At 38.2% G+C, this 15,606-nt stretch overlaps 2 protein-coding genes and 1 pseudogene across 2 annotated transcripts in view; 1 reads left to right on the forward strand and 2 right to left on the reverse strand.

Annotated features, from left to right (window-relative positions):
- The window catches only part of LOC128001681 (B-cell CLL/lymphoma 7 protein family member A-like), a 48,152-nt gene extending 46,910 nt beyond the window's left edge, over positions 1-1,242 (reverse strand). The window contains exon 1 of the mRNA XM_052592384.1: positions 824-1,242. Within this exon, the coding sequence (XP_052448344.1) occupies positions 824-915 (92 nt within the window). The 5' untranslated portion in view covers positions 916-1,242. The remainder of the gene's footprint in view (positions 1-823) is intronic.
- Positions 1,243-1,385: 143 nt separating this feature from the next.
- On the reverse strand, positions 1,386-7,369 carry LOC128014965 (cilia- and flagella-associated protein 251-like; annotated as a pseudogene).
- Positions 7,370-10,391: 3,022 nt separating this feature from the next.
- LOC128001697 (ataxin-2-like) lies at positions 10,392-14,994 on the forward strand. The gene is made up of 5 exons (XM_052592385.1): positions 10,392-10,928; positions 12,823-12,856; positions 14,086-14,145; positions 14,301-14,372; positions 14,514-14,994. Exons 1-5 carry the CDS (start codon positions 10,810-10,812, stop codon positions 14,712-14,714), a joined length of 486 nt encoding a protein of 161 aa, XP_052448345.1. The 5' UTR covers positions 10,392-10,809; the 3' UTR covers positions 14,715-14,994.
- The last annotated feature ends 612 nt before the right edge of the window (positions 14,995-15,606 follow it).

A 15,606-nucleotide genomic window follows, 5' to 3' on the forward strand; every position in this document is an offset into this window, starting at 1 on the left:
AGCTCAATATCTTTAAACTTCTCAGAATGCAGATAGAACCTTATAATTCCAAGGTGACGATATCAGCATTGTGTAGAACAATACTAGTTATCGTAATTAGATGTTAAAATCATTTTTACTAATTCAAAGATTAGGACAGTAAAAAGTTAAATCACACCTGTGTTGCCAAAGTATCATTTTTCTTATTTTACTCTTTGGATAATTTACATAAGTTTACCAACAGAATGATGCTGTGGTTATTTTTAATCTCATAACTTTTTGTCGTAAAACGTATTTTAATTTAAGATGCACTTAATTTTAAGCAAAATGTTCAGCAGTCCTTGAAGTGTGAAAGTGGAGGCGAAGCTGAAGCTCCGCTCTGAGTTTAAAACCCCGCGCGTGGATAAAACTCTTCTCACGCGCCGGCGTCGCTCAGAAGCGCGAGTCACTCACTCTCAGATGAGGTGAACAAGTCAAACGTCCGTTCAGCGGGACTTTTTGCTCGGTACGGGTGTATGACATGCCAGCCCGTTCGGTTACTATTCAGCCGGCATTACAGGCTCAAACTGCAAAGCCTTCATGTGACTGCAACGAAATGGCTTCTAGGTTCAACCCACATAAAAAAAAAAAATTATGGAAGAAAAATGCGATCTACATTTTTCCTAACTAATTTTTTAAAAGCCGACAAAAAGAGCAGCCGCGCGGAGAAAGGCAGAAACAGCACATCTGACTGAAACTGGAGTGGAATAAACGCTCTCTTTCCTTTCCTTTCATTGTTTCTTGGTGTATCTCCTCCCCCACAGGCTGTCTGTACTCTTCGTTACCAGTAGACGCTCTCTCTTACCATTTCCGCACTTTTTCAATTGCAGCCATAACCCGCTTGATGTCATCTTTCGCCCTGCTCCGCGTCTCCGCTCGAACCGACCTGCCCGACATTACTGCTGTTGGTAAAATATCTTTTTGCTCGCTGCCTGTTTAGACACAATGCGAATGCACACAGCACAGGAGAGAGGCGGGGTTTGTGCGCCTGCGCTGAAGCCAAATGCCCTGAAAGCATGAGAGACACGGTCAATGCGGCTACGCGTTTCGCTCCTTTGTTTAGCGAACAGAGCAAAGAAAACGATATTTTAACAGATTGTTGAGTGAGACTAACAAATCGAAACGATGACGACGACATCCACACACGTTTTACACTTGTATCTGGAAACAAACCGACTGACTATCGACAGTAGTTTGTCAAACAACAACGACGTTTGTTTCCTGGCGATTTGATATCTGCGTTTCAGAAAAGTATTAAACTCTCACATATGAAAATGCACCGATGCAACAGCTTAGTAACCGCAAAAAACACTGTTCTGTTAGACAGGCTATAAATCAAACATTTATTCAATTGGATACATTCTTAGTTTCAGAAAGGTTCAGGTGTTATAGACCGTGCCCGTGTTCTTGAGGCAGTTCCAGGGTGGCTGCAGAAATATATCTGGCTAATGTCTCCAAGCCGATTTCTGGGGGTAGCGCACTTTCTAGTAGAGATTCTGTGTGGAACAGACAGACATGGGACAGATTAAAACATTGGTACAATTAAAAATTCACTAAGGAATAAATATACATATTTTTTGGCCAAACATTCCTTGATATTAAGAAGTTATTATTCTGATATGGTCATAGTGCAGATGACACATAGTATGTCATCTACAAAGACAAGCTACAATTTTTCATGAACATTTATCTGAACACTCGAAACCCAAAACCAACCCGCAATCAAGAACTGTTTTCAGGTCCACTCCTTTTTAAGTGAGACTACTATCTCAGCACTGTTAATTCAAGATCAAAAAAAAAAAAAAAAGAATTGTACAGTGTTGTCTAAAAGCGTCCTGGACACCATTATTTTAGTAATTCAAAATCAATTACTGTCGGACCAACTGAGATTTCAGTGTAAAGATTAAGATTGTGAGTGTATATTAGCACTGTTTGATTTTGGGATCTCACAGAGTGTTTGAACCTGGAAACGCTGACATGTGTCGTCAGACCTAGCATTCAAGCAGTAAGTCATCATATTTGTCCATCAGTATGGTGGTTTGCAGGACTTCTGCATACCTGTGCAACTGCCTCCCTCTGCACTAATACCTAAAAGAGTTTTATAGCATTCAGCCAAGTCATCCTTGGTCATATGTTCACCTGCAATAAAAATAGGGCCTACAAGTAGTTACTATTCTAGCCAAAGTCTTTCTCCGTTAATTATAATAATTATTTCTCTGGTATCTCATGTGCAAGTTAACATGTGTAAAGTATTGATAAAATGTATTTACCTCTAGCATGCGGTAACTCCAGCAGTTCATCCCTGCCAATAGTATATCTGCCCCCCTTGTCTGGCTTTCCAAAGCACCTGGAAGGCATTGGAAAGCTCTTGTCTGGAAATGCTGGAGGCCGGTCTGTGGTTGACATACAGATTAATTAACCCCTCCAAATCGATGTCCGTCACAATTTCTGGTTTCAGCATACAGCTGAACTTCATCTCATTTTCAATGTCTTCTAGCTTCAACAAAACAGAACAACCATGTGTTGACAAAAAATTAAATGGTAGTCCACATATCGATGACAGATCTGTATGGTAGAGTCAACTGGTGATTGCAACAATGCTCATACCTCTTGCTCTGTGGGATAGAAGCCAAGGGCTCTCATCAAGAAGGGCACATCAGCTAGAGGGATGCGTAAGCCGGGTTTCCATGGTGTCAAGGTCCTGATTCTGTAGCTGACAGTAGTAAAAATATTCCTCCATTTCCTAAAGGACAAATTAGAACATGTGCTTTCTGTTGGCATTATAGGATGAAATGAGGTAAATGCTGAAAAACAGCTACAAAAAGTCATTTTTGACCTACATATGACAGTGAGAAAAAGAAAGCATTAGAACAGAGATCTAAAACCCAAAAGAGCTGTCCATCTCCTCCTCCCTCTAGAAGATGGAAAAAGGGCAGCATGCCTTTCCCTCCTAGAGCAGCTGATACCTCTAATGATCTGAGTATATTCGAATGAGTGAAAAGCAGAAGCTAATTTTGTGACCACAGAATAAGCTGTACATATATGAATTTCAATCAGGTGTCCAAACTATCCTAAAAAAAACATTTTAAATTCATTATTATACAACTATTATACTACACACGTATTTTATGACCTCATATTAAATGAGAAACTGTTTGATATATTATTACTTAGTTGACTAGTTAACTGCAAAAACCAGTGGACCTCTGCATGGGATGCATGTTCTCCAAACTTACGACAAACTGAGCTCCCATGAAAAGACAGTGCAGTCCTGTCCTCCAGCAGAAAAAGCATATCTACCATCATATGAGCAAGCCAGAGTTGACATGCCTGTTGAGGGGCAGATCACTGCAAAGGACTTGTGAGGGTTTCCATCCAGAGGAAGAATCTGAATGCCAACCTACATCAAAGAGAGAAAACAGGAATAAACAAGGAGATTTAAATCATAGTAAAAACAATAAAAATGGCATGATGCCTCATGCTGATACAAAGTGATCAGTACAGAAGAGGAATTATTATCAAATGCATGGTTTGTTTATGAGGACTGAAACACTTTATACCTTATCTTGTGTATATATAATTAGGGTCGCCATCCTTAGATGCAGTATGCCAGTAGGTGGGAACCAGTGATCATGTTTATAAGTGCGTCATTGAATCATTTATTCTAATCGAGTAGTTCAAACATACTTTTCATTCAGGAACGAATTTGTATCTTTGAAAACACTCATTCATTTAGGAACAAAACACTACTGTGGCTTTGCTTGTAAATATTTGCATAGGCACAGACAGTAACTAGCAATATAATGCTACAATTCTTATTTTAATCCCACCTAGAGTATAAACTGTTATCCTAACCCAATTCAATAAATAATAATAATATTATCCAATAGTTAAGGTTTAGAATGTTAAAGAGGACCATTTCATTTTCCTATTACAGGTTTATATTGTGTTTACCCTAGCTATGCATAACATGTTCATATATTTTATTCAGTGTGTTTTACTTTAAAAATCCAAGCAATAAAATCAGATTATTTTTTCCCTTTTGGCTGACAGCCTATTGAATTATTTGAGCTTCGGGAAAACTGTAAATCCACTGACCTTTAAATTAGAATTACCTCACTTAACATGAAGTAATTACCCTTCACTTATGGATGATGACAAATGTACTTAGGATCAATCTTGTTCCTTTGTCTATAGTCATAACAGATATGTTTGTCTTAAAGGGTTAGTTCACCCAAGTTTTTGTAAGATAAATATCCAAATTTCAAACATAATAAACACTTTTTTCCTCACTTCTGCTGAACGTGGGGAACCGGAAGACGTGCTGGTGTAGGTCGTAGTTCGTCAGCGCTGCGTGGTTAGTGATGAGTGGAGAGAGAAAACAAAACAAAACACTGGTCACGAAATAGAAGCACAAAATGAGGATTTGTAAAGAAAACGTAGGAGGATTTCAAAATAAGCCAAGAGGAGACTGGGTTTCCTTTGCTAAAGTCCTTTGCTTTGCTCCTACATTTCACAGACACGCTTACCCCATCGAAAGGCTTGGAAACGTGAGGACAATATAATATAACGCCGATCGGATTATTCTGAAAGAAGAAAAAAAACACACCTAGGATGCTTCAAAGGGGGAGTAGAAGAAGGATGAATTTTCATTCTTGGGTGAACTAACCCTTTAACACAATTACTTAAGTTAAATAATTAACTTATTTCCCTTTTGGATCAGTACACCATATTAATAAATTATCTTTGAAATCCCATTCTTTTATCCAAATTGAGGTATGTGTTATCATTTTTTTTTTTTCATTTTAGTTCTCTACAAATCATACTGAGACAAATGGTTTGGCTTTTGGTTCCTTTGAAATTCTGCAAACTAATCAACCAGATAACTGTTATTTCAGTGATATTTCTATTTGTTCTACCTGTAGCAAACCTGCACATTTTGGAGGTAGCATTGAAGAGCTTCATCTTATACAGATTGGAAGCTGCAAGGACGAAGTTTTTGGGTGTCAGGGGAGGATACCACACCATGTAAGTGGGTACAGCACTTTGCTCTATATGATCGGAACTCAAAATCAACATCCTATTTTCACCACTGTTCTGCAGATCCTACTCCACCTGTTCAGAACAGACAGGATAGATGTGATACATTTAACACAGATCAACAAGATAAACACATACCAAGGCAGCAAGATTATACAGGAACACAGGGACTCACCAGTGATCCATGCCTAGAGAGATGAGGCGAGGCTGACTGTTGTCTAAACCCATTCCAAACAGCACGTCCTGAATGGGTTTATAATGTGAGTGGTGCCTGCCTTAGTACTTCCAAGTACACCGGAACACAGACAGAGCAACATCACAGCTTTACCAGCGTCCTGAAATAAGAAAAATACATTTAGGAAATATAGAACTACATAAAAAAAAAGCCCTCATAAAATCTGGAAAATGAAGTCCACTTAAAATGTTAGCAACATAGTGAGATGCGTAATGCTGTCCTGACTGTACTGCAAACACTCTTGACCATCACATGCATCAATAATCTGCAAAGCCCCACTGGCAGATAAAAATCTAGAACATGACATTCATACAAATGCTTACTCAGATGGTAGATGTAATTACATCATTCATGCAAATGATTGCTACTGTAAAATAATAATAATAATAATTAATGTGTGGTAAATGCAACACTCTCTTAAACTTAAAAAAAACTCTTAGGCAATGTGACCTAAATAACGTTAAATTTTAAATATTATTACATAAATGAACTGTAAGAATATGAGTGAGTTCTTGTTTTCTAGTTCACCTTGTGGATCGTAGGTAATTCACTGGATCTGTTTGTGGGGCTGGAAGACCCTGCAGATTGCCTCTTTATGCTCATAATCCCAAATCTTAATGGTTCCACTGTGGCTGCCCGTAGCTATGAGTAGCTGTTTAGGATAACAGGCAACTGCTTCCAGAGGTTCTGCATGTTCTTTCAGAAGGGTCTGTGGAACATTTCTCTGTGCATTTAAATGTACTGCAGTTGTGGAGAGAACAACATTTCTGTAAATAGAAGGAGAAAAACGTTTTATTGCATTGAGTTTACAATTGAATGATGTTGCCACTATATGCCTGCCTTCAAATGGTACTATAAACAGATAAAAATTAATAGTATGGTCAAAAGAGAGAGTTCACCAAAAAATGTAAATCATGTACTGCTTCTTATGTTGTTCCAAACCTATATGAGTTACCGTCATCTGTGGAACACAAAAGAAGATATTTCGAGAATGTCTCAGTGTTTATGTCCATACAAATGGAATTCAATGGTCAAAGGTTTTGGTTACCAACATTCTTCAAAATATCTACTTTACTGTTCAGTAGAAAAAAAAAGTCATACATGTTTGGAATGACGAATTCTAGTTAGTAAATGATAAGTATAATTTTACCATTTCTTTTAAATTACAAAATTTTATATCTAAATGTACTTTTACATGGATGGGTGCATCCAATCTAAGCACCATACTCTTTTTAGCAGTTTAGGTTTTCAATCTGACATGAAATGCATCATATTGCTGAGGTATGTGTAACAAAATTATAATGAGAACTTTCTTAAAAAGTTGATTGAGTCCCTCACCTTATGACAAATGGCTTGGCAACCAGTGTGCAGTCTTTTGGATATCCCAGGCCGGTAATGGAGGCCTTTTCTTTGAAAAAAAGGAGATGGATCTAATTTGATCCAAGCTAGACTCATTGTTGATGACACGTTGATGAGCTTGAGATTTCCATCATAGAATTTGAAGTGGCCATTCACATCACCTGTTACTATAAAATTGACAGTATACACATAATATAATTAAATAAAATAATGTCAGACGGACAAAAAAAAAATCATCCAATGAATAGCAAAGTGTAACACAGCAGGTGAAAATTATGGAATTTATTTATTTATTCCCAGCAGAGGCGGCTGTAAAAGCCTGCACACTATCGTAGTGAAAGATGGACTGCCGCAGGGAACCTAGCACCATACTGAAGGTCTGAATGGAGACAGATTTCAAAGAGGTCAATGCCAAAGGCAGAGAAGCATAACAACACAACAACAGCACAAAAATTCAGTCTGATGAAAGATTCTTCTGCCAACCTGGTCAGTAATTTCAGGAACTGAGTATTCCAGATGTCCCATTTCCTGAGCAGCAGAATGCATTATTATATACAAAGACAGCTAAACTAGTAAATCAGTAATGTAAATAATTAATGAATTTTCTACCCAGTTGTAGAAGAGAACCTGAGCGCTGCTGTTGCTGACCAACTGTGTGTTGTCAGAAGGACTGAAAAGTAGCCTATTTGATTCTGGGAAAACATGGAAAAAGGTTATTTAATATTTGATGTGACAAACAGTATTCCTAAAGAAACGATACATTTGGAATTAAGACGTTGTTGTTCTTCAAGCCTCTTTGTGTTGCCTCTGTGTAATAACCACATCAACGCACAGTGGCAACCATATTTTGGGCTGAGGTCAACTTGACATTCTGGGCTTTCGCTTTCATCTGTCCAGTTCCAAACACACACTCGCTGATGCACAGAAAAAAGTACATAGACCAGTGTATTTGTAGCCTGTGATAATATTCTGTGATATTATTTGATCCTTTTACTGTAATCATCTTTGTTAAACACATTTTGCTTAAAATTAATAGATGCTGGGAACCAATGTTCCCTCTAGGCTGCGCATTTTATTGCACAGTATTCTAGTAAAAAGGAAGGTGAATAAAGGTGATGTCGCTATAGTGTTAGAACCGGTGAATGCGTTTTAAAGGGTTCAAAGAAAGAGAATGATGCTGTCGCTGAGCAAACGCAATGACGTGAAATAAAACGTCCTCGTGTTTTAAAGAAGAGTAGCTTGATTAAGTGCTGGAAATAGCGGAGGATGTGCACAGAATGATAACAAACCTCAGAGACATTTACAGTCACACACAGGTGTATTGTGCAAACTGTACTTCATGTTTAGAAAGCTATAGATTTTTTTTCTTTGAAAATATTTAACGTGCAGATCTCAGTTTAAATGCTTCAGTTTGTTTTATTTTCTCCTCTATCAGTTTAAATGCTTCAGTTTGTTTTGATATTATATTATATTATGTTAGGCCTAGATTATAAACCTATTTAATAACTGACCTTGTTTTTAAACGGAGACACTTTTGCTCATTTAGGCTGTATTTTTCTAATCAAAAATACAGAAAACAAGAACATTGTGAACTATTAGGATATTGCTGTTTCTAATATTGGTTTCATATTTTAATATACTCTAAAATATAATGTATTCCTGGTGAAGCATAGCTGAATTTTCAGCGTCATTACTCCACTCCTTAGTGTCACACATGATCCTTCAGAAATCAGTATAATATGCTAATTTATTATCTGTGTTGAAACTGTTGTGCTGCTTAATGTTTTTTATTGTGCTGTTTTGATTTTTTTTATAAGGCTAATAAAAGCTAAAAAAAAAACAGCATTTATTAAAACCTTTTCTTCCACTACAAGTCTTTTCTATCACTTTTTTATCCGTTTAATAAATCCTTGCTGAATAAAAGTATTAAGAAAAAATAAGAAAAAAATTCTGACCCCAAACTTTTTAATAGTATAGTGTATATTGTAATACGAAATTTCTGTTTTGAATAGTAGACTGAAGTAGTTTAAGTCTTTGGTTCTTTTAATTGTGATGATTATGGCTCACATTTAACAAAAACCCACCAATTCACCATCTCAACAAATTAGAATATGGTGACATGCCAATCAGCTAATCAACTCAAAACACCTGCAAAGGTTTTCCTGAGCCTTCAAAAAGGTCTCTCAGTTTGGTTCACTAGGCTACACAATCATGGGGAAGACTGCTGATCTGACAGTTGTCCAGAAGTCAATCATTGACACCCTTCACAAGGAGGGTAAGCCACAAACATTCATTGCCAAATAAGCTGGCTGTTCACAGAGTGCTGTATCCAAGCATGTTAACAGAAAGTTGAGTGGAAGGAAGAAAAAGACGCACAACCAACCGAGAGAACTGCAACCTTATGAGGATTGTCAAGCAAAATCGATTCAAGGACTTGAGTGAACTTCACAAGGAATGAACTGAGGCTGGGGTCAAAGCATACAGACGTGTCAAGGAATTTGGCTAGAGGTTGTCATATTCCTCTTGTTAAGCCACTCCTGAACCACAGACAACGTCAGAGGCGTCTTATGAACTGGACTGTTGCCCTGTGGTCCAAAGTCCTCTTTTCAGATGAGAGCAAGTTTTGTATTTCATTTGGAAACCAATGTCCTAGAGTCTGGAGGAAGGGTGGAGAAGCTCATAGCCCAAGTTAATTGAAGTCCAGTGTTAAGTTTCCACAGTCTGTGTAGCTTTGGGGTGCAGTGTCATCTGCTGGTGTTGGTCCATTATGTTGTTTGAAAACCAAAGTCACTGCACACATTTACCAAGAACTTTTGGAGCACTTCATGCTTCCTTCTGCTGACCAGCTTTTTGAAGATGCTGATTTCATTTTCCAGCAGGATTTGGCACCTGCCCACACTGTCAAAAGCACCAAATAAAAGTTGGCCAGCAAACTCACCAGACCTGAACCCCATAGATTCTCTGGTATTGTCAAGAGGAAAATTAGAAAACAAGAGACCAAAAAATGCAGATGAGCTGAAGGCAACTGTCAAAGAAACCTGGGCCTCCACACCACCTCAGCAGTGCCACAAACTGATTCACCACGCTGAATTGAGGCAGTAATTAAAGCAAAAGGAGCCCCTACCAAGTACTAAGTGTACAGTAGATGAACATACTTTCCAGAAGGCCAACAATTCACTAAAATGTATTTATTTTTTTATTTTATTTTTTATTGGTCTTATGAAGTATTCTAATTTGTTGAGAGGCTTAGTTAAATGTGAGCCAAAATCATCACAAGGAACCAAAGACTTAAACTACTTCAGTCTGTGTGCACTGAATTTATTTAATACACAAGTTTCACAGTTTGAGTTTAATTATTGAAATTAACTTTTGCACGACATTCTAATTTATTGAGGTGCACTTGTTAATCAAGGGGTTTGGGTTTAATGAGGATACCAAAGGATTTTTTTTCACTACGGCATAGTGCTCAAGGAATTCAGCAGTGTATATTACACCAGTCACCTGGCCTACTAGTGTCAAAGCACGACCGCTCAAAGTGATCCGTGCATTTGCTGAAAATAGTGCGCTGTCCATTATAGCAGCGTTCATCAAACCCCACATTAATTCGTTCTCAGTATCAACTAAATATCGTATCACGTTCCAGACATATTTACAGTAATTACTGACGATAATTTCTCTTTAGAACGAATAAAACCGTCTAAATTAGTACACACATTCCTGGGATGTGTGTATATCCTTCCGCCACTTTTTGTGGCTTTTTTCAGACTGTTTAGGTCTATCGGTCAGTGCTGAAGCTCCGCGCGAACTGTGTATATCATTCACATATATCGCACTTAAAATAACAAAAAAAGCGAAGTTACCGGTTTGGTATTTTTGTTGACATCTACAACATATGGATCGTCAGCGCTTTGTTTTTAAAACGGGCTAAACCGTCTCTGTTTAGTAGGAAATAAATCAGCAGAGCTAGCTGAAGTAGCAGACAGCGTCAGTGGAGGCTCGAATAACCGGAGGAGTAGCTTTTACTCGTTGGATGTCACTACGTTAGATCCACTGTCAGCTAACGCGTCCAACAGCATATTCCGCACTCGGTCGCGGTGTAAAACGGTTTTTTCAAACAATCAGAACGCTCTGCTCAAGCTGTCGTTTATGGGATCACCATGTCCATGAAGCCGCAGGCCGGTGGTAATCGCAAACCCGGCGGAAGCACCAGCGGAGCCGCAGCGGCCTCCGGTACCGGGGGAGCAGGAGGAGGCGTCGGACGCCAGAACATAGGAAGGTGAGGGCCGTATCTGCAACATAACGGGGTTTTAGTTTGGAGGACTGATGAGCGTGAACCTACGGGGGATGATGCGGCATGCCTCCACTTGTGTCGTAGTTTAGAAACGCAGCTTGTGAAGTTGCAGTGGTCGGGATTGAGCGCAAGTAGGCCGATACAGGCCAAATTCACAGGAAAGAGATACACACGTTAATGGGCACAAAGCCATTGTGTTTCTAAAATACCAGCTGATAGCGGACATTATATTCGTGAATATTTGTGAGGGGCGGGTTGTCTGCTGGGACGAGCACGTTTAGGATGAATCGTGTCTTTTTGCCGGTGAAATATATGACAGCTTTGCCCCACAGGACAGATGCATTTTTATATTTTCAGACAGTATTATCGATTGAACGGGATTCACATTTCAATAACTTTAACAGAAATGATTTGAGAGCCTTAAAATGAGAGAATCTGCCCAACAGCGATTCAGTTCACCGTAATGTTGTCAGCTAGCTAAGTTAACTAGCCAACATTTATTTGATTATACTGCTTATCCACATGACTGTCTAGTTTGTTGATGCATTCAATTTAGAAATACGTTAGATCAAAATACAATCAGGTGCTTTATAGACGACGATCACATTATTTCTCCATCGTTTGCATTTGACTTGTCAATCCCAACAAAAATGCAAAGGTGGCTACAGATACGTCATGTTTTAACTTTTATCTTTCTTATCTGTCAAACGTTTAAGGCCTGTCAGCTGATGTTTAAATCGTTCAGGGTCCGAGAATCGGCGTTCTGGGAATCCATCGTCCCATATGAGAAGAAGTCACATGTTAGCGCTGTGTGCCACTATTGAGATTGACATTAACCCAGCTTCCGTTTCGGGTTTCTTGCATTTGGTTAACTCGAGGACACCGTCTTTCCCGTTTCTGTGAATTTGGGAAACGAACGTTTCACGACTGGAACTCTTTGTTTGTCAGTCGCGAGCATTTCCGCTGAGAGGCGGTGCGCGCACACGCTAGGAAAGTCCGACCACTGTATCAACCTTGACGTTTCCAAGAGCTTGCATGTATTCAGTCCGCCCTTGCTAGGTGACATTTGTGTAAGTTTATTCCTTTTAGAGCATGTTGTGAAACTCTGTTAATACGGTTACGATTTTTAGTGTGCTTAAAATGTACGTGGAAATGTTTAGTCCTACAGCCTACGAAGCAGAGAGGCCTTTTTTGGCATCCCATAGTCACACTGCATGGTGAAAAAAAAATGTCATTCTTGTTTACACGAAACTAGAAACGTATTATGAGTTGTAGAAACTGTGGGAATCGTGAGTGGTGCAGTGAAGCCTTACGCTGCCTGTAATGCAGCATTTGATTTGTTCTTTAGCTGCTGAAAAAGGACTGTCATTCACAGCTTTTATTCTTTAATTCATTTTAATGGTCTGGAAGCTCTTGATAGTTTGTACCCAGGTCATGTGTACTGAACTCATTCTTGTTGCACATTAGAGGCCTCATTGGTATTTCATCCTACATGTGTAGATGAACTCTTTATAATTTAGTAGCTCTCGTTCTTGCATGTTTGAGGTATAATGTTGTCAGTGGCTATGAATCATGTCCTCTCGGTGAAATGCTGATTCTTTCTAAACCTGTTGTTTGGGAACTTCACAAGCGCTTTTTTTTGCACAATAAAATGCATGAAGCATATGATTATCTGTCATTCCCTCGTCATTGCAGTTCTGGGAGTTTTCCAGTGCATGTGCGATCGATAGCTCCACCGGTATCACATGAATTCTTGTTCCTGGCAAAAAACGTTTTCTGCAAACAGTGTATACAGCATATCAAGCATTTACATGTATCCATTTGATTATAAGTTATCTATTATCAAGCTTATAATTCGTGCCATTTTCTTTCTTCCCAGAGGACGCAACAATGCCAAAGGACCCTCCAATGCAGTGAGTTGTAATGTTCAGTTTCTTTATTCATAACATGGAATTTCTAAATTGAAAAATGTACAAATTTTGCTCTCCATTTCAAATAAGGCGAGTGAGAAATCATGAAAAGTCTCCTGCTGAACTGTATATTAGCACACTGAATGCTGCTCAACCAACTAAATTAGTAGGGGTGGGAATCTTTAGACACTTCATGATCCGATCCCAATTCTGGGAGTCATGATCTGATTTTAAAACTATTCTTGATCTACATTTCTTCCTAATTAATTCTTCTTCTGTGCAAATACATCTTTACAACTTACATTTTACCCAAAATTGCAGTTTCTTTTCTTTTTGTTCATAGTTGGAATCTCTATATGTTAGAACTACCATCTTAAAATCAGGGGTGTAAATCTTCACTTTTTCAAAATTCAATTAAAGTACAATTATCATTGTCCACTCAATATCACGATGCGTCACATTTTCAATAATACTGCACATGGCTACATGTTCATATATATTTTATACTGTACTTTGTTTTTTACTACTTTTTAAAACAATTACTTATTTAAAATAAGTGTTCTTCAAGTGTCCGAAAGTTTACAGACAATAGGCTAGTTATGGGGTTTTCTTTTTTCCACAGCATCATTGCTGTTTGATTACTATTAAAGAGATCATAGACAGTGGCAGCTTTAACAGGCTGCATTTACTCTAATGCACATATCTATTTGAATATATCAGATGTTCTGTCCTGCTCTGAAAACATAACTGACTGTATTTACATCAATGTCATATAAAGGTATTCAGAGGTCGCGACTGAGCTACAGGACAACAACAAACAAAAAGCGCACGTGAAAGTCTGTCATTGTGTGAGTTTCGTGCATCTAATAAATGGCATAAAATAATGTATATCTAAAGTAAAACACGGCGGGTGGAAGCACACACTGTCCAGCAATGCACACGTGTCTCACAGTGCAAATTCTGTGCAGTGAAGCCCGTCGCGTCTCTAGTGTGCACATTTGCCGTTTGCAGGGGACAAACAAGCTCAGAATCGATTCAGAAATTTTCAGAATCATTGAAGAGAGAATTGCGATGCATCGGAAAATAGTTTTTTTCATCCCACTACTATTAATTAGAGGGCAGAAACTAACTTGTAACTTAAATGTAATTGTTTTTTATTTTTATTTAATCTTTACAGCAGCCCAAAATAATGTTTTTTTTCTTTCTTTTTTTTCTCTCAATTCTCTTTAAAGGTGGCCTTTAGTGGGGTTTATGCAAACATGAGAATGGTTCATGTTTTGACCTCAGTTGTGGTGAGTCCAAAATACACAAGAGTGAAAAAAGCTTGCTTGTTAATATTGCAGTTGTTATAATTTTGTTTTAATGTTTTTCTTTTGTCATTCTCTTAACCAAAATAAAACCAATACTATCTTACTGTAATCTGTTTTTGTGCTTCACCACTCAACAGGGAACCAAATGTGAACTTAAGGTTAAAAATGGACTGATCTATGAAGGAGTTTTTAAGACCTATGGCCCAGAGGTGAGAAGAACAGTTTCTGTGGCTGTATTGTCTTGCTTATAAATCTCTGGGAATAAAAATATATTCACTTTTATTCTACTTCTGTGCACATACAACAAATATTCCCCTCTTTTTATACGGCTTTGTTCTGTGCGTCTGCAGTGTGACATTGTCCTGGATGCTGCGCACAGGAAGAGTGTAGACCCCAGTGTGGGCCCTCGCCGTGAGGATATTGTGGAGAGCATTATCTTCAAGTCCTCAGATGTAGTGGTAGTTCACTTCAAAGATGTGGACCTCAGCTATGCCAAGAAAGGTGAGACCTTTTTTCAGAGAAATGTCTATGCTTTGTCCTTGCTTCCTTAATTGGTTCCTTTAAAGGTTTAAGCTTTGAAAAGATGTAGTATAGATACTGTATAGGTACAAACTGCCAATTCAAGAACACAAACAGCAGGAAAACTGATCCGTTTACTGACATCACAACAAATAGCTTAATATCTTGAATATAAAGTTTTGTTTATAATTCTACACATTGCAAAGTGTGACTTAAAATGGAGCTTTGTGTTGGCATTAACCAACAGAACACTTTTTCAAGATGTTACGTCAAGATGTTTTTTATTGCCAAACTAGTGCCATCTATTATATTTTACTGCAGATGAGAGGACTGCATGTATATGCATTTTATAAAATACTAGACTGGTCAGAAATTAAAAAGCAAACATTTTATTTGCACTGTGTATTTTATTAACCAGTGGATAAGTTCAAAGAACAGCATGTGAAATTCATTCTCTATGAACTCCTGACTATTATTACAGTAATTTTTGGATAAAATAATACCCTAATGTACAACCCACTGTTTATATCCCATGATTGCTTAAGTTTTTCCAAGGAATTTTCTCATGGTTGACGGGATACGGCATCACAGTATAGTAAGGGGCTTAACGTTTCCGTCACACACTTGAAGTATTCGGCCAATCACAACGCACTGGACAGCTGGCCAATCAGAGCACACCTCGCTTTCCAGAACTTTGAGCTTTGTAAAAATCTATGCGTTTCATCGGTCGGCTTTGCTCATATATCAACCTATAAATCCCCTGTGATGGGCATCATTCATTAGTGTCCTGTATTCGGCAAAATCATGACAGTCCACAGCATTAAGAAGTTAACCCAATCGCATATAAAAAAAGATAATTACTCCCTAAAAACACCCAATAAAGACCGTGTAAGGACCGTGGTGCCATCTTTCTTTGAAATGATG

Source organism: Carassius gibelio, chromosome A5 (assembly GCF_023724105.1).
Source record: "Carassius gibelio isolate Cgi1373 ecotype wild population from Czech Republic chromosome A5, carGib1.2-hapl.c, whole genome shotgun sequence".
NCBI lineage: Eukaryota > Metazoa > Chordata > Actinopteri > Cypriniformes > Cyprinidae > Carassius > Carassius gibelio.